The following is a 21,012-nucleotide window of genomic DNA, read 5'->3' as shown; positions in this document are numbered from 1 at the left end:
CTCCTCCGGGCTTCCCTAGGCAGCTCTGCCGGCTAAAAACCCTGCCTGCCCCTGCCAGGTCCCCTCAAGGGTCCAGACTTGCATCTGCCAGCCCATGCTGTCTGCCGTGGGGCAGGCCAGGGGCTGCGTACCTGCTTGCAAGGGGAATGCACATCCCACTACATGCTCGCTAGGCTCTGTTATTGTAGGGTCTACACAAACTTGGCAAGCAGTGGGTTTGCACTTCAGCCCTACAGCAGTGAGCTGGAGCTGAGGGTCAGGTAAGGATGCTGTGTGGAGGACTGACACCTCCATGAAATTGGGGTGCATTTGTGCACGACCACTCGCTGGGCTGGTGTGCACGCTGGGGTGGCCTGAACCCTGTGCTCGGTGTGCGCTGCACTCCGGTGTGTTGCTGACGTAAAAGCTAAAGCTGAGCTCCTCATTCTCTTGGGGGCTGCTAGGACCAGGGCGATGCAATTGGACTTGGTGAAGTGAGTAATATTTTTAATTAAAAAATTAATCCTTAATCAGCTGCCTGGCTGGACCAGACAGGGCATTTTGTGTGGCAGAGAAAGGGCTGGAGGGTGAGCTCTTGGGGGAAAGGAGGGTAGCAGGTGCAGGTCCCCCAGCCCCCTTGCACAGTGACTGGGGCTCCTGCCCAGCCACCCCAGGCTGCCCGGCACACCTCCTCCCCAGGCTGGCTCTCCACGGCCATGATCCCCCGCAAGGCCCAGAGATGCAGGCAGCAAAGCCCTGAACCTAGCACTGCCACCGTGGCCCTCGCCAGCTCACCTCTCCTGCTCTGTTCACCCCATCCCCGCCACCCCCTCCAGCCACACTCACAGCCCACCAAGCCCACCCCGCTCCGGCCAGCTGGGGCCCAGCTCCCAAGCAGCAGGTTTAATTAGATTGCAATCCTATTACATAGCTGCCTGCCCGCCCACAGCTGCTAATCCTGTTAGGCATCCAGCAAATCTCCCTGTGCCGGGCTCTGTCCCCAGGCTATGGGGAGAGGGCTGCTGGCATGTGGGCCCTGCTGAGCCGGGATGTGACTGCTTGGGTGCAGAGCTTTGCCTGGAGACTAGACCCCTGTGGAGTTGGAAAGAGCCCAGGGGGTTGGAGCAGTCCCCAGAGGGGTAAGAAGGGGCAGTGGGTTTTCCCCACTCCTCTCTGGCCCATCTTGCCCTCTCTGAGCTGCAGGAGGAGGGTGGAAATGCCCTGTGCGGGTGTTTGCCACCACACCATGGTCATCACTAGCTCCAGCGGGTGCTGAGCCTGTGGGTCTGACCACAGGGCAGGATGAGGAACAGGGGCTGAGACAGCGTTGTCCCAACCAGAAGGGGGGGTACAGTCCATGCAATGCCCCCTCCCACTGATACTCAGTGCCCTGTAGAGACATAGCAGCAGCTCATGGCTGGTGGCAACAACAGGGACACAGGGTTACTGTTCCACGGTGGATGGACCCACGTGTTGCGTGATGAGGGGGGGCTGCTCCAGGCATCAAGGTGACACAAACGGGCTGTGGGCTCCTGAGGATGTGGCCCTTGCAGGCAGTGTGCTCTCAGACCTGTGCATCGCCACAGCAGGCAGCACCAGCACCACTACCCAGTGGCAGCTACCCCAGGGCTATGGGCTCTCCGTGGTCCTGCCGGCTTGGAGGGAACCCCAGCTGCCCTCTCACAGCACAGCTGCCCATGGGTCAGGCATTACAGCCATCCTGTGAGAGCACAGTGCCATCGCAAAGTCATCCCAGCTCTGCAGCCTGCCCTGCAGCGAGCGGAAAGACTGCAGCCCCTGGCCCCCCACCTCTTGCCGGCCACCTTGCTCTATGCCAGAGCTGTGTCAGCCCCAGAGCAGCCCACTGCAGAGTAGCAGCTCTTGCTGTAGACCCCTGAGTGAGAGCCAGAGACCATTGCTGTTCCCTGCTGCACCCCCAGCCATGTCCCCTGGGTACCTCCATGGCCCAGCAAAGAGAGAAGCATATCCCCAGCAGAGCCTCAAGCCCCCCCCAGCTCTGCACCGGACTGAGCTGCAGCAACTCCTGGAGACAGTTCAACCAGGCTGTAATTGCAAGAACAGGGCAGCACGGGTGGCTCTGTGCCTGCCCAGAGGAGTCCTGCTGCTCCCAGGGATGGGTGGCTGGCAAAGAGAGCTGGTGCTGGGGCCCCACGGGGCTGCTGTCCGTGCCAGAGGAGTCCGGGCTGCCGTCGGCATCAGCTGGTACAAATGCTGTTGATGGAGGCCACGGCTGGGTCAACGAGGCCCAGCTCCTCCTGTTCGTTGACACAGAGCTGGTACCCACAGCCTTTGCGCCGGGGCAGCGGCCCCAGGCGCCTGCTGGGCTTGGCACGGGGTGGCAGCAAGAAGCCAACGCTGCCGGCGATGAGAAGGTGCCAGATGCTGTGGATGTAGAAGTAGTTCTCCTCTGTCTCCACGAAGGCGTAGAGCAGCACGGCAGCTGCTGCAATCAGTGCCCCCGGGCACAGGTAGAAAGCCCAGCGTTTCCAGGTCGGTGGGTAGCAGTGGCGGCGCCGGATGGTGCGAGCTGTCTGTGGTGGGGAAAGGGGGAACTGGAAGAGGCAGCCCCAGCAGGGATGGGCACGGCCCCTGTGCTGCCATGCCACATCCCCCAGGAGCCAGGGAGGAGGGTTCATTGGGAAGGGTGAAGGCAGCAGAGGGGAGATGCTGGCAGAGGAGTGGGGCTACATGGCTGGGCAGGATGCTGAGCGCAGCCAAGATGGGGACATAAAAGGACAGGGACAGCATCTCCTTACCCAGGCAATGGCCATGATCCCTAAGGCGAAGAGGCTGGGCCCCAGCAGGTTCCAGAGCCCATGGCGGTCCATCTGCAGAGCCATGGAGAGCAGCATGGCCCCCAGCAGGTACAGGACCTGTGGGGCAGCAGGGCACACATCAGGACAGGTCCTCTCTGTGCCCACCCCACATGCCCCATTCCCACACTTGCCTGCTTGACTACAGGCTGGAGGCGGGCCATGGCAATGACGGTGACCCAGACAGACATGAGGGAGCCCAGGAAGTCACAGAACTGCAGCACATCGTACTCCATGATGCAGAACACCACGATGCCCGGCTGGTCACAGGCATGGTAAAACTGAGATAGGGAGAAAGGATGTGAGACCCACCCCACACAATCCAAGCCCCTCGTCTGCCCCCCCAGCTGCCCCCACCCCGTGCTCACAGTGGAGAAGAACATGGTGAAGATGTAGACGGCAGCTTCCAGGAGGTAGTGGCTGCGGACAGCGATGGCCACGGGAGGCACAAACATGACATTGCTGAGGCACAGCAGCAGAGTGGAAAGAAGCTGGAAGCCGTAGGAGAAAGCCTCGGCGTTGTCTGTGCAGCCCCAGCCGTTCCAGCCTGTGGCCAGGGAGAGCCGCCGTCACCCCTGCAGCACTCACAGGGGCTGGGGAGGGAGCAGGGAAGCCCCTTTCCAGGGCCCTGTGGAGAGCTGATGTGGGGGGACTAACGAGGTGCACAACCCCTGGGGAGGAGGGGAGGATGCCCGGGGGGGTCCCTGGGTGCAGTGGGCACCGTGGGTGCCCGGGAGGGTTCTCACCAGCTTTGCACTCGCAGGCGGCATACAGGTAGTTGTTGGTGCGCAGCAGCTTGCACTGGCCGTAGATGCCGCAGTCATTGATGCAGGGTGAGAGGTAGGCACGCAGGTACACCTCAGCCGTCACGTTGGTGCAGGGCTCGAACCTGCGGCACAGGAGCAGGGGGTCAGCCCTCACCCTGTGCCCCTTGAGCAGCCTCCAGCAGAGGCACCCATCACACCCAGCCTTGGCAGGCGATAGGAGACCCAGGGACTGGGCGAGCGCAGAAATGATCTGCTTTGGTGCTACGTATGGCAGCTGAGAGCTGGTCCCCAAGGACCTTGTGTGCTACAGTTGTCTGCGCCAGGCTGGGTAAGCAGGAGGAACATGGCCACCCTTAGACCCACTTTGCCTTCAGCAACACACTCAGCTGGCTCTTATTTCATTTGGATTTTGCTGTGCAAACACTGTGCCCTGCAATGCCTGCATGTGGCTATGTCAGGGAAGGACCGACTGCAGCTGGCAACTCAGGGTGAACTAGAAACGCAGTGGAGGAGTCAGAGCAGGCACAGCACCCCCACGGCCCTGTGATGCCCACGCACAGGGCTCTGGGCACAACCAGCACCTTGGCAGCCCCAGCATGCAGGAGAACAGACAGACCCACGTCCCAACAGCACACACCAACTTCTGCCTGTGCACACGCAGGCACCCCAGCATGCACACACATGCAAACGGCGCAGCCTGTGCACATGCAGTGGGCATGCCTGCATGTGCATCTGCTGTCCCTGCGTGTGCTTGCACAGTCAAATCTGCACACACCCCTGCCTGCTTCCAAAAACCTGAACATGCACACAGAGCTGTCTGCATGTGTGCACCCAAACGTGCACCCAATACATGCAGTGCTGTCTGCATGCATGTACCAAATGTGCATGCAGCGCCGTACACGTGCATGCACCAAACACCCAGTGCTGCCTGCATGCATGCACTGAACATGCACACAGCACCATCTGCATGGCACAGAGCCCCACGGGGACTCTGGCATGTACAGACACACGCACACAACAGCCCCTCTCCTCCGCAGGGCTCTCAGGCAGACACGTGAGCCAGGAGCAGAACCACAGACACAGGACCGGTCCCCGGAGATGCTGAGCAGAGCAGGGGCACAGCAGCCTGATCAGAGCTGCCCCCTCATACACACAGCCAAGCCCTGTCCTCGCAGTGACAGCCCAGTCCCCTCCTGGGCACAGGTACAGATGGGCACTGCGGCGGAGATGGCAGGCACCAACAGATGCACGGCGTTCGCAAGCTGACAGGCGCTTCCTAACCGTGAGACAGAGGGAAGAGCCACAGGGACCCACAGATGGTCAGGCAGGCACAAGATAGAGCCATCCGTGCCCACGCAGGCACTCACATGGTGACACACAGCCCACCAAGCCACGTACACACACGTGAGCGGTGACACACAGAGCAGCGGCTGGGCACACCCACGGATGCACGGCACACATGGATGCAGGCCATGGTGGGGACATCCCCTCTGGGCGCACAGGGAAGGGACATGCTGAGGGCTCTTACCCATGCTCCGTGGCACAGAGCGAGCGCAGGCTCAGGTACCAGCTGCCTGTCTGGGGGTAGGGGATCCGCAGGCGGCTGAGGCTGGCCGTGGCATTGACGGAGAGCAGGAAGCCTGCCAGGGACTCTGCGGACCGGGAGAGCTCTGGGTGAGCAGGGCAGGGGCAGCCCCTTCCCCTCAGCAAAGCTGGGACAGGGACAGAGGACCCTGTGCCAGGCTCCAGGGCCAGATGCCCCCACGGTCTCTGCCATCTCCCACCCAGTCTCTCGCCAGACACACTGCGGCGTGCGACCCCCACAGCCACGGCAGGGTGAACATGCATAGCCCAGCCTACCTGTTTCACAGGTGACCGACGCATTGTCACTGGACGTCAGTGGGACTTCATGGTTCAGACACCCAAACACTGTTACGTTCTCGCCACACAGGGAGCTCTGATGGCAGAGAAGGAGATGGCCCTAAACCAGTGCCTGGGATGTCCCCTGCTCTGACAGCACCCAGATCATGGCACACCACCTAGCAGTGCCCAAACCCACTGCCCATCACCCAAGAACACCCCAGATCCAGGCCATCATCTGGCCCTTGGAGCACTGTAATCTGTGCTCCATCACCCAAGAGCTCCCAAACCATGGCCCGGGAACCAAGAGCACCCCAAATCCTGTTCCTTGCCCTGCTGCAGCCTTGACATCACCCATCTCCCAGCCTGTCCCACCCTGGGCTGCCCTGCCCCATCCCGGGCACAGCGTGGCCACCTCACCACATTGAGCCGCAGCTCCAGGTTGAGCACCCCACCACTGTCCAGCACTGGTAGGAGGTTGATGACGAAGACAGCAGGGCGGTCGGGTGGCACTGACACGTTGGGACCAAAGAAGATGTAGAAGTGGACGGAGAAGGTGTCCAGCTCATTGCGCAGTGTGGGCCGGACCGGCCAGCACCGCTCACCAGCAGATGAAGCGATGGAGATGGGGACTGGCTTTGTGCCGTTGGGGCTGGCAGGCGGAGGGCTGTCCCCCAGTGCCAGCCCGCCCACGGAGCCGAAGGAGTGGGGCATATTCATGGAGGCGCTGGAGGGCAGGAAGGGTGGCCGGGCCAGGCTGGGTCGGGAGCAGTCTGCAGGGCAGAGTTGTCAGTCTGGGCACTGCACAGCTCATCCAGCCCCTTCTGAGTTCCCACCTCCCCTTCTTGCCCACCGCTCACCTCCATCTGCAACCCAGCCCCAACAACTCCCAGTGTCTCCATCCCAGCAGAGCTGGGTATAATCCTGTGCCCAGCTGGGGCCAGATCCTGAGGGCATCCTCTACTCCCCCACCAGTCACCCAGGCAGACTCAAGACCATGCCCCCCACCCACACCTCCCCATGAACCCTCACCTGTGAGCTGCACGGTGACCTGGAAGGAGACGGTTCCTGGCACCCCAGGGTGTTTCTCCACCAGCACGTAGTACCAATGCTGCCAGAAGGGCAGGTCCAGTGCCAGCTGGCAGCGTGCATGCTCCCGGCAGTCCAGCGCCGTGGAGTTGTGCAGGGGGGGAGCCTTGGCCCGCATACGCAGCCAGAGTGGGCAGCCCTCGACCCCACGGCACCGCAGCACCTCCACCAGCACTCGTGATGTGTAGCTGGGCACAAATACCCTGCAGGACAGCGGTGTCAGGTCCTGCTCCTAGGCATGGACCAATGGGGCTGGGGAGGCAAACCAGAGGGAGGGGGCACCCTCAGCTCCCCACCCTGGGGATGCCCCCTCCTTAGGACACCCTCTCACACTCACTTGTAGAGGCAGGAGCGGTTGTGGGGGGCCATGCTCTGCTCAGTGATGTAACCAGGGTACAGCACGGCAATGTTCACCAGGCGCTGCACGATGAGCTGCGGCTGGAAGAGATACTGGCACTCTTCGTAAAGCCCCTGCACCAGCAGGACAGTCAGTACGGGGCAGGGAGCATGAGGCACTGTCCCCAGTTGGGACACCTGCCCCCGGCACTGCCAGACCAGAACAGTCAGACCCCGGCAGAGCCCTGCAACGAGCCCTGCCACCCCAACGGTCCCCCCAAGCCCTTCACCTTGACAGAGATCTTGCCCTCATCTTTGGGCAGATGGGCAGCCAGGAACCAATCCCCGGGCAGCGGGCTGGTGACGTTGAAGACCCCGGTGGTGCGGTTGGGCAGGGTCCAGGTGAGGGTCAGCGCAAAGGAGCCAGGGACAGCCGTGTCCTTGGGGAAGTGCGTGTGCAGTGGGTTAATGACGGAGGGAGCCCCTGAGCGGAAATACCTGCGGGAGAGACAGCAGTTAGCAGGGTGCAGGCTGGGCATCAAGGGAGAGCCAGCATGCCTTACACGTGGGGTTCTGTCCTCCATGCTATTAGAAAGCTCAAAGACATCATGGGAAGCCATCTGTAAGCTGGGACTTTGCTGGAGGCTGTGAGCTTCCCTGGGTGGGTGTTCCAGCAAAACTGTTCATGTATGAGGTGCACAAAAGAGTGGAGCCTGCAACAGTCCTGGGAAGTTCAGTCATGGGGACTGAGCATGCCTGTGTATGTGTGTGCACGTATGTGCATATATGCATGGGTGCACGTGCATCTGTGCACACGTGTGTACCCACATATGCATGTGTGTGCATGAGTGCTCCTCTGTATGTGTACACACGTATACATATATTAACCTGTGCACATGCAAGCAGGAAGTGAGTGGCCAAGAGCAGGCAGGCTCCAGGGCACATCCAGGCAGAGGGCAGCAGGGGCAGGCAGAGGCAGGCAGGAACAAAACAGACAGAGCAGGCTGCTTACTCACACGGTGATGCTACGGTCTGGGCATTGGTCCCCAAAGGTGCCACCCTGCTCCTTGAAGGTGATGAGGTTCCAGACGGCAATGACTGTGTCCTCAGGGATGTGGAAGTGGAAGAGCTCAATGCTGGCAAAGGAGCGGAAGGGGCTGAGCTTGCGTGGTGTGCGGGTGAAGTAGTCGGTCACAAAGAGCCCATCTGCAGACGAGACCCGAGGGGCTCTCAGCAGGGTGGAGGACTGGGGTGGGTTGCAGCACCCCTCCCAGACAAGGCCCACCCACCCAGACTCCGAACATGTCCCCATACTGGCAGCCTGGAGGCAGGAGGGGCTGGGACTGTGCCATTTCAGTGAGTGCCCAGGGCTGATGTCAGCTGTGCCCAGCCCTGGCACAGCCTGCATCATGCCTCCTTCAGCATTGCCTTCAGCCCAGTTTCCCAAGCTGTGGGCGGTCATCCTCTGGAGCCTGAGGAGCCCTCAGCCCTGGCTGCTCAGGCTCTGCCCTGGTGCAGTCCACCTCTTTCAATTCATTGTCCTCTTCAGTGAGGACCTGCTCCCTGCATTTTACCTGTAATAAAGGGCCATTCCTCATGGCTCCAGCCCTGACCCAACAGGTCAGCTCCCACAGGGACACAGATTCCCCCCTTCTCTGCCTGCTGAGGAGGCTCAGCACAGAGCCCATCATAAACCGCAGAGTCCCACCCCAGAGCCACGAGAAGGAGCGAGCAGTGCACTTCCTGCACAGCCTCCCAGCTCTCCCATGGTTTGCAGAGGAGGAATGGTGCACATATGTGTGCACATACGCATATGTGGGTGCTGGCTCCATGCACGGCAAAGTGGAGGCGTGCACACCCACATGCATGTGTACGCGTGGCTGTGCACAACCCTATGTCTGCAAGACATTTCCTGCAAGCCCACGGCACACACTGGGGCTACCTCCCCCTGCCCAACTGTCTGACAGTTTGATTTCCAGGAGCACCAGCAGCAGAGGGGCAGCCACGTCCTTGGCGCAGTAGAGACTAGGGAGACCTTGTCTCCACACAGCAGCTGTAACTTCACCCTCCTATTGCCTTACTTCCCTAGTGCCAGGCTGGGACACCCATCCATTATTCCCCAGAGATGCACCAAGGACGAGACACACCTCCACACAAGCTGCCAGCAAGGTGGCTGCCAGCAGAGGATAGACTGGGAGCAGAGCTGTGCCCAGAAGGACTCATCCAGTGGGGAGTGGGATAGCTGAGAAGAAGGGCTGCTTTGTACAGCATGTGCCTGGTGCATGTGCTTGTGTGCATGTGTGGTTTTGCTGCGTGTGTGCAGCCCCAGCTGGCTGTACACTGACATGCATCTGCTCCCTTGCCTGGAACAAAGGCAGCTCCCCCTCCCCTTCACTTCCAGACGACACAAGCCAGCATGAAATACCTGTCTCAATGCAAGAGCACCCGATTCCAATTTCCCCACTATGAACCAACAAGCCTCTCCACAGCTCACCTCCCCACGTGGGGACAGTGACCCGGCAGGGAACCCCAGGGAGGAGGGGGGGATGTTGAACGCACCTCTAGGAGGTGGCATGGGAGGAAGCACCCGGAGCTTCCCAGTCCCAGCGCGGTTCCCCCCATGCCCACGTCGTGCCCGGGGCAAGGCAGGGGGAGCCAGCTGCCGGCAGAGGGCCGGTCTGATACACCGTGGCGGTGTGACTGACCGGAGCACGGGAGGGTTGCTGGAGCACAAAGCGGGATTTCCTACCCATGGAAAGCGGGGAGGGGGCGGGGAGGGGGGAAGGGAAAGCAAGTGCCTCTCTGCCTCAGCTAGCGGCCGGAGCCGCGGGACCCCCACACTCCGGCACCACAGCCCCAGGTGGCGGCCGGCGCTCAGCACCGCGGACAGCTCCCGCGGCCGGCGGTCAGCACCGCGGACAGCTCCCGCGGCCGCCCCACCGCTGCCCCACGGCGTCCACGGCCCCGCCGCACCGGCAGCCGCCGGCCAGCTGCCCCCCTCCCCAGAGGATGCCTCCCGCCAAGCCCCTGGGTACCCTTCCGCATCCCCATCACCAAGCCAGCTCCCCCTGCCCCATAGCTCGCTCGTCACCTCACACAGTCCCGCTGATGTGTGTGTCTCCCCGCCCCCGGCGCGTCCCGACGCCTGGCTGCGCGCACACCCCCCACTCTGCAGGCTGTCCATCCCCGCTGCCCCACTGCATGCACACAGCCTTCTGCCCTGCATCTGCAGCCCCCCGGGCCCACGGCCCATGCACATCCCCCCCCCCCCCCAACTCTCCCCAGGGTGTTCCACTGTACGTGCACCGCCTGCGTCCCCCTGGCACGCACAGCTCTGTGCCCCACCGCGCGTTCATCTCCCTGCCCCACTGCGTGGGTGCCCCATTTCCCCACGGCACGCTTATCGTCGTGCCCCGCCGCACGCGCGCCTTCGCGCCCCGTTGCACGGGCATCTGATACCCTCTGCACCCCCATCCCCATGCCCCGTTACGCAAATACCCCGTCGCACACGCGTCTCGGTGTCCCATCGCACCCACGTCGTGCCCCTACCGCACGTGCACCTCCCGCCCCACTGCCCACACCCCTGCGCTCCGCTCTCACCCACCCCACGGCGCGCACACCCCACCTCCCCACTGCTCGGGTACCTCACACCCATCGAAAGCTCATCCCCCTGCCTCACCGCGCGAGCACCCTCTCTACCCCACCGCGCACGCCCTCCACGGCCCCACAGCACGCAGACCTCTTACCCATTGCGCACCCCCCACCCCCCCCACCCCACGGTAGACGCACCCCGCGCCCCACTGCACGCGTACCCCGTCCCCCTCGCACACGCACCCCTTCCTGTACATCCCGGCGCCCCACGGCACACGCACCCCACGCACGCGCACTCCTGCCCCCCACCCCGTTACTCGTCCCTGTGCCCCCCACACCTTGCACGCACCCCCCCCCCCCCCCACCCCACCCCACCCCACACACGCCCCACGCCCCCGGTCCGGCGGCACTCACCGGCGGCCGGCGGCAGGAGGAGGAGCGGCAGGAGCAGCAGGGGGAGGCGGAGGGGGGGGGCGAACGGCCGCCGCTGCCCGCCGCCCCCGCCGCCCCGCCGGCCCATGCCGCCGCGCCGGCTGCCGTGGGGCGCGCGCCGCCAGCAGCCCGGCCGCGTCCCGGCCCCCATGACGTCACCCGCCCCGCCCCCCGGGGCCGCCCCCGCGCGACCATTGGCCCCCGCCCGCGTCACTCGTCGGCGGCAGCGCCCCGCCCCCCCTTGAGCGACCCCATTCCTCCCCCTCCCCAGGACCCCCCGTATCCCCGGGGTGGCCCCGTCGCTGCTCGGGGTCGCCGAGGGGGCAGGGGCACGGGTGGGGACGGGGATGTGGGGCTGGGGGACGGGACCACAGGCTGGAGTTGGGGACATGGGGCTGGGGGACAGGGACATGGAGTTGGGGGACAGGGACACGGGGCTGGAGTTGGGGACATGGCGCTGGGGGACGGGGACATGGGGTTGGGGACAGCAACATGGGGATGGGGGACAGGGACATTGAGTTGGGGGACACGGCGACAGGCTGGAGTTGGGGACATGGGGCTGGGGGATGGGGACACAGGCTGGAGTTGGGGACATGGGGCTGGGGGACGGGGACACAGGCTGGAGTTGGGGACATGGGGCTGGGGGACAGGGACACAGGGCTGTGGACAGGGACACAGGCTGGAGTTGGGGACATGAGCTGAGGGAGAGGGACGTGGGCTGAGGGACAGGGACATGGGGCTGGGGACAGGGGCACAGGCTGGAGTTGAGGACAAAGGGCTGGGGACAGGGACATGGGGTTGGGGGACAGGGCCACAGGCTGGAGTTGGGGATATGGGGCTGGGGGACAGGGACACGGGCTGGGGGACGGGGACACGGAGTTGGGAGACAGGGATGTGGGGTTGGGGGAGAGGGGCACAGGCTGGAGTTGGGGACAAAGGGCTGGGGGCTGGGGACATGGGGCTATGGACAAGGACACAGGCTGGAGTCGGGGACATGGGCTTGGGGGACAGGGACACGGGGCTGGGGACAGGGACACGGGGCTGGGGGACAAGGGCATGGGGCTGGGAGCAGGGATATAGGCTGGGGACAGGGACAATGACTGAGGACAGGGATACGGGCCTGGGGGACAGGGACATGGGGCTGGGAACATAGATATGGGCCAGGAATGGGCACATGGGGCTGGGGACAGGGACCTAGGGCTGAGGACAAGGGTACAATCTGGAGACAGGGACATGGGCTGGGGACAGGGACAATGACTGGAGCCAGTGATACAGACCTGGAGGTCAGGGACAGAAGCTGGGGACAGGGGCCTGGGGCAGGGGACAGGGCTACAGTCTGCGGACAGAGATAAGGGCTGCGGGACAGGGGCGCAAGCTGGGCTCAGGGAGACGGGGCAGGGGGACAGGGGACATGGAGCCGGGATGCAGGTGGCCTTGGAGCTGGGGGTGCAGGGGGACAAGGGGGCTACAATGCCGGGGGCACAGAGGGTGTCTTGTGGAGAGGGGATGGGCGACGGTGAGGGCTGCCTACAGGGGCTGGTGGGGGGACTACCGATGGGGGGTGTTTGATGGGGGTCGCGAGGTTTTCTGACCGTGGCTGCCATCTTATTATAATGATTTATAATATTTGTCTTACAGAGGAGGTGTCCGGGAGACGGGGTCTGGGCACCGCCTGCGGGGATGAGGACACCCTGACTGGAAACGATCTCATCCCGCTTCCCCCAAACTCCCCTGACATCATCCCCGGACTCCCCTGACATCACCCCCGAACTCTCCTGACATCACCGTCCGCCTCGGCCACGGCGGGCGGGTTACTCGTGGGCGCAGCCCCACTACCGGGGGTGCTCTGCCCTGCCGATCCTGGCCCAGCCCGCTCCCCACCGCTCCCCCCGCCCGGTCCCGTGCCGGTCCCCGCCGCCCCCCACGGTCCCGGTGGCGGAGGCGCGTTTGCTTCCCCCCACTCCACGCACCCCTCCGACCGCCAGGGGGCGGTAGTGCTCCGCGCCGCGCTGCCGCCGGCGCGCCGCTCTAGTTCCGCTCCATTCTCGGGCGCTGATTGGTGCGCGGTGCTGTGGTGTCGCCACTTCCGGTGGCGGCGCCGTTCCCGCCTGGGCACCGACCGGCGACGGCTCCCGGACACCGGGACCCCCCCCGAGACCCCCCCCCCTCCCCCGGGAACCCCCGAGATCCCCCCAGATCCCCCCCGGGACCCCTTCGGGACCCTCCGGCCCGGTCCAGGCCCGTTCCCGCCCCGCGTCCCCCGGCGCCATGGAGTTCCCGGCCGTTCTCTTCCCCTCGTACTTCAGCGTCGGCCCGCCCCGGGAGGAGGGCGGCCCTGGTCCGGCCGCCGGCTGGGGCGAGTACGGGCAGGTGCTGGAGGCCGGTCCCCGCCGCCGCCAGGTGAGGTCGCGGCGCAACCCGCCCTGCCCGGGCGCGGGGCTTCGGGCCGGACCGTGGGAGCCCGGCGGGGGATGCGGGCAGGGGCCGTTCTCACCTCCCGCCTCCTCTCCCTGCAGGCCGAGACGACCTTCGTGCCCCGCCGGGGCGGGACGGGCGAGAGCTGGGAACCCGCCGACGCCGCTGCCGTGCCCTTCCTGCCTCCCAACGCGAGTGAGGGCTGCCGGGGTGGGGGTGGGGGGGTATCCTGCCCGGGAAGCGGCGGGGGGGACGCCCTGTTCAGTCTCTGCACCCGCCTGCCGAGCTGCCCTGCGGCTCGAGATCCCCAGTGGCTCTGCCGCACTGGCACGGGGAGCTTTAGTAGCTCTCTCCGGGGATGCTAGCACAGGAGGGAGACGGGATGGGTGAGCCATTGCCCCGTGTTGCTACAGCGGTGTTGCAGTACTTGCATGGTACCAACCAGCTCCTGCCCTCTCCTCGCAGGCTGCTGGATCCCCTCACTCGTGCCTCGGGACATCCTCTACCGCGGTGTCCTGCGCAGGAAGCTCCAGGCAGGCAAGTCTGCAGCCGCTCTGGACTTCACCAAGCAGGTAGGGCCTGGGGTGCCGTGTCCCGCTGAGGACCTGGGGGGACAGACCAGGATCCCTGCACATCCCAACCTCTCCCTGTCCTCCCCGTGCAGCTGGGCCACTTCTTTGTGGACCACCCAGAAGATGCATTTGGCTCCCTGGGGCGGCTGCTGCACAAGAACTTCTACCTGGGCAACTCCAAACTGAGGGTCAGTGTCTATCCAGGGGTGACAATGTTGCCCCCCACCCTTCCCCTTACAGCTGCCAGCCCCAGCCTCTGTCTCTTCTCCCCACAGAGACAGGCCCGGGACAACACCATCCGGATGACGGCCCTGATGGAGGAAATTGGCCGTCTGGAGGCCAGGCGGTAAGTGTCCCCATGTCCTCTGCCCTGGAAAGTGCTGAGAGGACTCCTGCTTTCTCCCCCCACCTGATGTTGTCTGTACTCCTGCAGCGGCTGCCCCCGACAACACCTTGCCCCCCGCCTGCGCTGGTTCTCTCACCTCTGCCGCGACTGGCTCTTTGAGGTGCCACTGGGGCTGCTGGCAGACTATGTGCATGAGGAGCTGCTGCTGCAGTGGGCCAGCCTGCTCTTTGATGACAGCTCTACCGGGGGAGCGCTGGCCTGGTTGCCCCCCAAAAACGTGGGGGCACGAATGGGCCGCCTGGTGTACCCCGGAGGCCAGGCCATGAACCACCTCTGTATCCTTCCCCATGGGGTGTCCTTGGGGAGGGGAGAGGGGGTCGCATTGCACTACCCTTAGCCAGCACCCCAGATTTCCAGGACGTGGTGTTAGAGGAGCTGCCCCGTGCCCGAGGCTCACCGGCACAGTTTGAGCTCAATGGGCACATCCGGCAAGTGGCTGCTGCCCGGGTGGACGGGGAAGGTGAGCCAGCCCTGGGATCCGTAGGCCGGGATATGTACCTCGGGCTGGGCAGGGTGTGGGGTGGGGTGGAGGGACAGCAGGGAGCCCCTGGAATGCTGTCATCTCACACGCTGCCTCCTGTTCCCTGCCAGATTTCATTGGCGTCCGCTCGGATTATCACTGTGGCGTTTGGAGGGTTCCGGGCAGGACAGGGGCGGCCCCCACCCCGCTGCAGGTCATCCGCACCAGTGTGCCTGCCTCCTGCCTCACCGTCAGGTAGGTGCTGGGGGAACAGAGCTTTGCGAGGAGGGGGCTCTGCTGCCTCTGCAGCCCTCCCCACTGTGGCGGATGCTCTCGCCCCCGCGGTGATGCTGTGCCCTCCATCCTGCAGCCCTCACCTCCCTGGGGAGCTGTCTGTCTGCACCCAGAGTGGAGCCGTCTACCTCTGGAGCGTCGAGAGGGGGTGAGATGGGGTACTTGGGGCTGGGAGGAGGCTCACACAGAACCTGGGTCTCAGGCGATCGGGGGGCACCCAAGCAAGAGGGGCAGCTCTGCCCTGTGCCAGCACTGCCTTCTCCCCGCAGGCTGCAGCGGCTCCGACACGACCCCCAGACCATGTTTTTTCGGGACCATTCCCCCTGGCGATGGAGCGACTTCACTGCCCACCCGCGGGTGCTGAGCTGTGCTGACCGCACTGGCCTGCAGTGCCTGGATGCCCGGGTGAGCCCGGGAGGGTGGGCAGGGGGCTGGTGGTGGGTGAGGAAGAGGGTTCCGAAGCCCGGATTGCTGACAGGACCCCGCTCTGCTGCTGCAGGCCCCTGAGAGATGCCACTTCGGCTTGTTCAAGGTGGGCGAGGAAGCAGGCTGCCAACAGGGTGAGCGCGTGGTGCTGCCCATGTACCTGGGGAGGGCTCACCCTTCCCAGCACCTCGTCACCACCCAGGTGAGTCCTGCTGCACCTTGGAAGGACAGCCGGGATGGGGGAGGACAGCCCAGCACACCTCCCGTTCCCAGCACCCGTGGGGCAGGGGGATCGCCCAGCTGAGGGGGGCTGACACGGCATGTTTGGGTGAGCCCCCCCTGAGCCGTGCTGTCCTTTCCCTGTCCCAGTTCTCCGTGTACGTGCTGGATGAGCGGTTGCCACTGGTGCCTGTGCTGAAGTGGGCACACATGATGAAGGCCCCCCCTCTCTTTGCCCATCTGACACCGGGGGGCCCCGAGAGGAGCCATAAGGTGCTGCTCGGCGCATCCCACACCCAGGAGCTGCTGCTGCTGCAATACCAGGGTGAGAGATGGGGCTTTGGGGTGCTGTGGGACCAGATCTCCTCTGTGCCCACTTTCCAGCCTCCTTGCCACCAGGACTAGCTGCTGCCCCAGCATCGGTGCTCACTGACCAGTTTTTGGCCTGTCCTTCCGCAGGGGGAAACCAGTCGGCCTGCCAGCTGGTGGGGCCTCCACAGAAGCTGCACAGCATCGCCGGCTGCCTGCAGCACCTGCCTGCCCAGCTCCCGCACCGCCACCACATGCTCCAGCAGCGCCTCAGCGCCCCAGCTGCCGGTGGGTGCCCCGCATCATCCTGGGGTGCAGGTCCTGGGGGGGAGAATGTGGGTTGGAGGGGTGTTGGGGTTATAGCCCTTGCTGTGCCCTGGCAGGGGGGGACTGGTTGAAAAAGCAAAAGCAAAGCCCTGAACAACCCTGTCAAAGAGATTAATGACCTAGAAAAGGACATGGGGGGCAGGAGCAAGCAGTGAGCGTGCCCATGGTGGCGGACGGAGGCAGCCCCCACTGCTGGCCAAGCCCCAGGAGGGTCCACAGGGCCAGGACACCAGTGGCAATGCCTCCCCTGTCCCCACAGGGCTGGCTGCTGCACTGCAGGAGGATGGTCCGTGGGAGTCCCTGCTGGTTTTCCAGCTCTCCGAGGCTGGGGACGTCTTCTGCCAGAGGCTGACCCACAAGGCAGCGCAGCCCCCTGCACCCACCTCAGGGGATGAGGCCATGACAGCCCCTGGCTCTTCCCCACTCTTCGAGACTCCTGCCAGCAGCCCGCCGGCCTTGCGCAGCGAGGAAGAAGAAGAAGAGGAGGAGGAGGAGGAGGAGGAAGAGCAAACTTTCTACTTGTCCAACCTGGAGGTGATTATCAATGAGGAGGAAGAGGATGTGGGCACACCAGCAGCCCCGGAGGAAGCCAAACTCCCCCAGCAGCCCTGTGCCAGCCCTCAGCCCTCCCCAGCGGTGCCCAGCCCAGCCGCAGCCCTGCGCTACCGCCGCTGGCTGAAGGCTCTTTCCGAGGGCTGCGGGGAGCCCCCCCGGCACGCCTACCCCGCCACCCTCGGCCAGAAGCGCCTTTTCACCCGCAAAGAGCTGGCGACACCAGCGGGCCCCAGCACTCTGCACGAGCAGCTGCGCCGGCAGCTGCGGCAGACCATGCGGGAAGGGGGCTGCATCCAGCGCTGGGACCCCCTGGCCTCCCAACCCTGCATCCCACCGCAGCCCCTGGAACTGGTGGGGGATCCGGACCCCCTGAGCACCCGTCTGACGGCAGCCTGGTCCGGGGACTGGGGGCAGTGGTGGGAGGAGAGGACGAGCTTCAACATGGCGGAGAGGCAGCGGGCACTGCGGGAGCGGCGGCGGCGGCAGAAGCGAGCCCGGGGCCGGCGCAGCCTTTCGGCCAGCTTCACCTCCTCCCTCACCTACCAGTCTGAGCTGTCGGAGCTGAGCGACACGGCCCCCACGTCACTCTCCCCTGGCCCACCCGCCGTGGTCCCACGGGAGGGTTCCCCACCGGCTGGTGTCCCACCTGCATCACCGCTGCCCGACGAAGCCCTGCTCTCCTCCCAGAGCCTGCGCTGCCGTGGCATCCCCAAGGAGCGGCGGAAGACGCTGCGGGACTACCTGGCGGTGTGGGCCGACGACCCCCCCGAGCCCCCAGAGCTCCCTGGCAGCCAGGCCAGCCAGCTCTGCATCCCTTCCTCCCAGAGCCAGCTCTCCTCCGTCTCCCAGCCCCGCCGCAAGCGCCCACGCATGGGCTTCTGAGCACCTAATAAACACCGTCTGGCCCAGCCTCCCTCCCGGGGGTCGTTTTTTTTGTGTGGGGGTACCCCCACTCGTGTTCATGTCACCCACCTAGGGGGTGGGAGTTGTGCCGCCACCTGTGTTCAAGGCACCCACGGGGGGGGGGAGGGGAGCCCTACACGCTCCTCTGCGGCGGGTGCTTGGCGTGGACAGGGCCCGGCAGTGACACGCGTGGGCACAGACGCCTGCGGGCGCTTTAAGATGCCGGGGGGGGGGGTGTCTGTGTTAGGAGTGACAGGGACGGGAGCCAATGAGGTGGCGGGGCGGTGCCAGCGCGGCGGCGATGGCGGCGGTGCTGGCGCGGGGGCTGGCGCGCGGCTGGGCGGCGCGGGGCGCTCTGCGCGCGGGGCAGGTGGGCGCGAGGGCGGGAGTCGGGGAGGGGGGGGGGGGGGGAGGGGAGGGGACCGGGACCGGGACGGGTGGCCGGGCCCGGCCGTGCCTTCGCCCTGCTCCCACCCCCGGGCAAGGTCCGCGGTGGGGCATGAGCCCCGCAGTACCCACCCCCACGCCGCGGCGGGGGATTGGGGGGGGGGGGGGGGGAGGGGGCTGGGAGCACCCACGTGCGTCCCATCACACCGGCACCCCCCCCACACCACCCCAATCACCACCCACTTCCCCCCCCCCCCCCCCATGCACCCCCACGCCCGTCACCCTTCCACGCGTGTCACCCCCCCCCCTCCGCCATCCCAGGCCGGGGGCGGTCCCCGTCCCCCCGCGGAGGGGCGGGGGGCCAGGCCGTAAGCCCCCCCCGCCGTGTGCCCCCCGGCCCTAGCGTTGCGTGGCGGTGCCCGGCGGTCCGGACGGGGAGGTGGGCGAGGCGCGGCGAGCCGCGGCGGCCGGCGAGGAGGCGAGCGGGCAGCCCACCATCTTCAGCAAGATCATCGCCCGCAGCGTGCCCGCCACCATCCTCTACGAAGACGACAAGGTAGCGGGGACATTAGGGCCGCCTGTCCCCACCGGGGTGGGGTTTGGGAAGGGGGGGTGGAAGGCAGCACCCATGGGTGCCGGGCTCAGCCTGCTCTCCCACCACTCCCCCGGCAGTGCCTGGTTTTCCGCGATGTGGCCCCCCAAGCCCCCGTCCACTTCTTGGTGATCCCCAAGCGCCCCATTCCCCGGATCAGCCGCGTGGGTCCCCAGGACACCGAGGTGAGTCCGGGTGGGTTGCCAGGGGGTGGGGGGCGATGTCCCTGGGACATTGGGTGAGGGACAGACAGACGGACACGCACGGTGCTGACCCTCCTGCTCCCCGACCCACCGCCCCGCAGCTCCTGGGGCACTTGCTGGTGGTGGCAGCACGGACGGCGAAGGCAGAGGGTCTGGCTGACGGCTACCGCCTCGGTGAGTTGGTGTCCCCTGCCGTGCCATGGGGCAGGACCCTCGCCGGTGGTCCCGGGGGTGAGGGGGCTGGGGATGTGTGGGGTTAGCCTGACCCCCCCCCCCCACCCCCCCTCCCGTCCCTCTCCCGGCAGTGATCAACGACGGGAAACATGGCGCCCAGTCCGTCTACCATCTGCACCTCCACGTACTGGGGGGGCGGCAGCTGGGTTGGCCCCCTGGCTGACACCCCACCCCCCCGACTCGCCGCCCCCCAATAAAGCATCTCCTTGGCAGTGGCTCTGTGTCGGGGTGGCCCTCCTGGGGGTGGGCAGCCTCGGGCATCACGGCAGCAGGGACATGCCAGCAGGACGTGGGAGAGGGACCCAGGTGGGAGTTGGTGCCCTGCTTCTTGGGGGGCTGGGGGGTGTGGGCGCGTGTCTGGGCTCCCCACGTCCCAACCTGCCCACGCTGGAGGTGCTCTGGAGCCCCCCAGTTGAAGCAAGAGGTTTTTGGGGGGTGCCCACGTCCCACAGCCAGAAGGCCCATCCTGGTGCTGGGCAGGCCAGGTGCCACAAGGGTGTCCCCGAGCTGGGGAAAGTCCCAGGGGTGCCCACCCAGCCCCACTGCCACGACGCAGCCCTAGCACCCCTGCATGCCCCCCACCTTGCACCTGGGTGCCCCCCAAGCAGCCCTGTGTTGCTGCCAGAGCCCTGTGCCAGGTGCTGATGGCTTCTCTGCCTTGCAAAAGTGAACTAACTGCACTAAATTGAACTACAAGCGCTAATTGCACATCTACTCCACCCCCGAGGGCCCTCGCTGGGAGCTCCCAGGTGTCTCACAGCCATGAGCTACAGGCAGTGCAGGGTGGGCTGCCTGGTGTGCCTGCTGCCCACCGCACGTACACCAACCGCTGTACCACCGTGCTCGCCGGCCCGTGCACCGCCATGCAAAACTCGCTGCCCTGCACACCCCAGGTCCCCACTGCATGCATGCCCCTGTGCATGACGTTGCGTTGCGTGCAGCAGACCCCCCTCCCATGCACGCACGACTGTCAGAGAACACATCGTGCCGCACACCACAGACACCCCCCCATGCACGTGCACCGCCGTGCAAAACACAAGCGTTGCACACCACAGAGTGCTGGGACGTGGACGGGCGCCGTGGCTATATTTAGCATTGGGGGGGGCCGGTGCTGGCGTGGTGCACGGCCCACCTGGCACGGACGGTGGGGCCGCCTGGGCCCCCCGCCAGCCGCAGAGGGGACCGCAGCCCGCCGGGCAGAATGACGGCTCTGTTCAGCCTCCGGCTCGGTGGCGCTGGCGGCAGGGCCCCCCCCCGCCCCAGGGAGCAGCGTGGGGTTGTGGCAGAGCCCAGTCACTTCCCCCCACCTATCTAGTATAGTACGGGGAATGGTTTTGGGGTGCGAATGAACCTTAAAAATGTTGGGTGCTGCTGCTTCCAGCCACCGAGACCCGCTCGAGCCTCGGCACAAGTTGGGGTCACTTTTGGACATGGGACAGCCCTGCCTTGGAGCTGGGAACCCCAAAGAGGGGCTGGGGGTCCCTGGGGAGGTGAGGACTCCAACGAGGAGTCAGGAATCCCCAGTGCATCTCCCCCCCCCCCAAGGGCTCAACAGAAGCAGTCCCCCGGGGAATGCCGTGCCTGGCGGAGGGCAAGTGCTGGCACGCGAGGTCAGGGGCTGGACGCCTGCAATTGCATTTCCTTCTGCGCCAGGTTTATTTTGTCAGTCCCGGGGCAGCACAGCGGTCACAGCCCCATGGGGCTGGGCTGAGGTGGGGGGAGAGCAGGGGGGGCCAACGGCTGTTTTCATTCCTCAGCCGAAGACTATCACAAATGACGCAAATTCCCAAAAGATCTGGGCAGGGGGGCGGTGGGGGATGTG

General features: G+C 65.5%; 3 protein-coding genes across 4 annotated transcripts; 2 read left to right on the top strand and 1 right to left on the bottom strand.

Moving 5' to 3' along the window:
* Positions 1 to 803: 803 nt before the first annotated feature.
* TMEM8B (transmembrane protein 8B) lies at positions 804 to 11,008 on the bottom strand. Of its 2 annotated transcripts, XM_049795041.1 has the most exons (13): positions 10,871 to 11,008; positions 7,882 to 8,071; positions 7,156 to 7,363; positions 6,867 to 7,000; positions 6,473 to 6,732; positions 5,861 to 6,213; positions 5,441 to 5,537; positions 5,109 to 5,232; positions 3,560 to 3,702; positions 3,182 to 3,360; positions 2,948 to 3,094; positions 2,757 to 2,873; positions 807 to 2,531 (listed from the first exon to the last, which is right to left on the bottom strand). In XM_049795041.1, exons 1-13 carry the CDS (start codon positions 10,974 to 10,976, stop codon positions 2,196 to 2,198), a joined length of 2,394 nt encoding a protein of 797 aa, XP_049650998.1. In that variant the 5' UTR covers positions 10,977 to 11,008; the 3' UTR covers positions 807 to 2,195. The 2 variants fall into 2 exon arrangements, with proteins under 2 accessions (XP_049650999.1, XP_049650998.1); XM_049795042.1 differs by lacking the exon at positions 10,871 to 11,008 and having other exon boundaries at positions 804 to 2,531; positions 7,878 to 7,974.
* A 2,058-nt stretch (positions 11,009 to 13,066) lies between these two features.
* Positions 13,067 to 17,765, top strand: TAF1C (TATA-box binding protein associated factor, RNA polymerase I subunit C). Its single transcript, XM_049796038.1, has 14 exons — positions 13,067 to 13,288; positions 13,405 to 13,498; positions 13,769 to 13,875; positions 13,968 to 14,063; positions 14,151 to 14,221; positions 14,309 to 14,556; positions 14,631 to 14,741; positions 14,873 to 14,996; positions 15,112 to 15,183; positions 15,305 to 15,440; positions 15,535 to 15,663; positions 15,831 to 16,005; positions 16,140 to 16,277; positions 16,576 to 17,765. The coding sequence occupies exons 1-14, from the start codon at positions 13,157 to 13,159 to the stop codon at positions 17,751 to 17,753; spliced, it is 2,811 nt and encodes a 936-aa protein (XP_049651995.1). The 5' UTR covers positions 13,067 to 13,156; the 3' UTR covers positions 17,754 to 17,765.
* Positions 17,766 to 18,073: 308 nt separating this feature from the next.
* HINT2 (histidine triad nucleotide binding protein 2) lies at positions 18,074 to 19,405 on the top strand. Its single transcript, XM_049795157.1, has 5 exons — positions 18,074 to 18,144; positions 18,565 to 18,717; positions 18,834 to 18,938; positions 19,058 to 19,130; positions 19,262 to 19,405. The coding sequence occupies exons 1-5, from the start codon at positions 18,076 to 18,078 to the stop codon at positions 19,351 to 19,353; spliced, it is 492 nt and encodes a 163-aa protein (XP_049651114.1). The 5' UTR covers positions 18,074 to 18,075; the 3' UTR covers positions 19,354 to 19,405.
* The last annotated feature ends 1,607 nt before the right edge of the window (positions 19,406 to 21,012 follow it).

Source organism: Accipiter gentilis, chromosome Z (genome assembly GCF_929443795.1).
Source record: "Accipiter gentilis chromosome Z, bAccGen1.1, whole genome shotgun sequence".
Lineage (NCBI taxonomy): Eukaryota > Metazoa > Chordata > Aves > Accipitriformes > Accipitridae > Astur > Astur gentilis.
The sequence above is the reverse complement of the archived record's forward strand: the minus strand, read 5'-3'. Positions and strand labels throughout refer to the sequence as shown.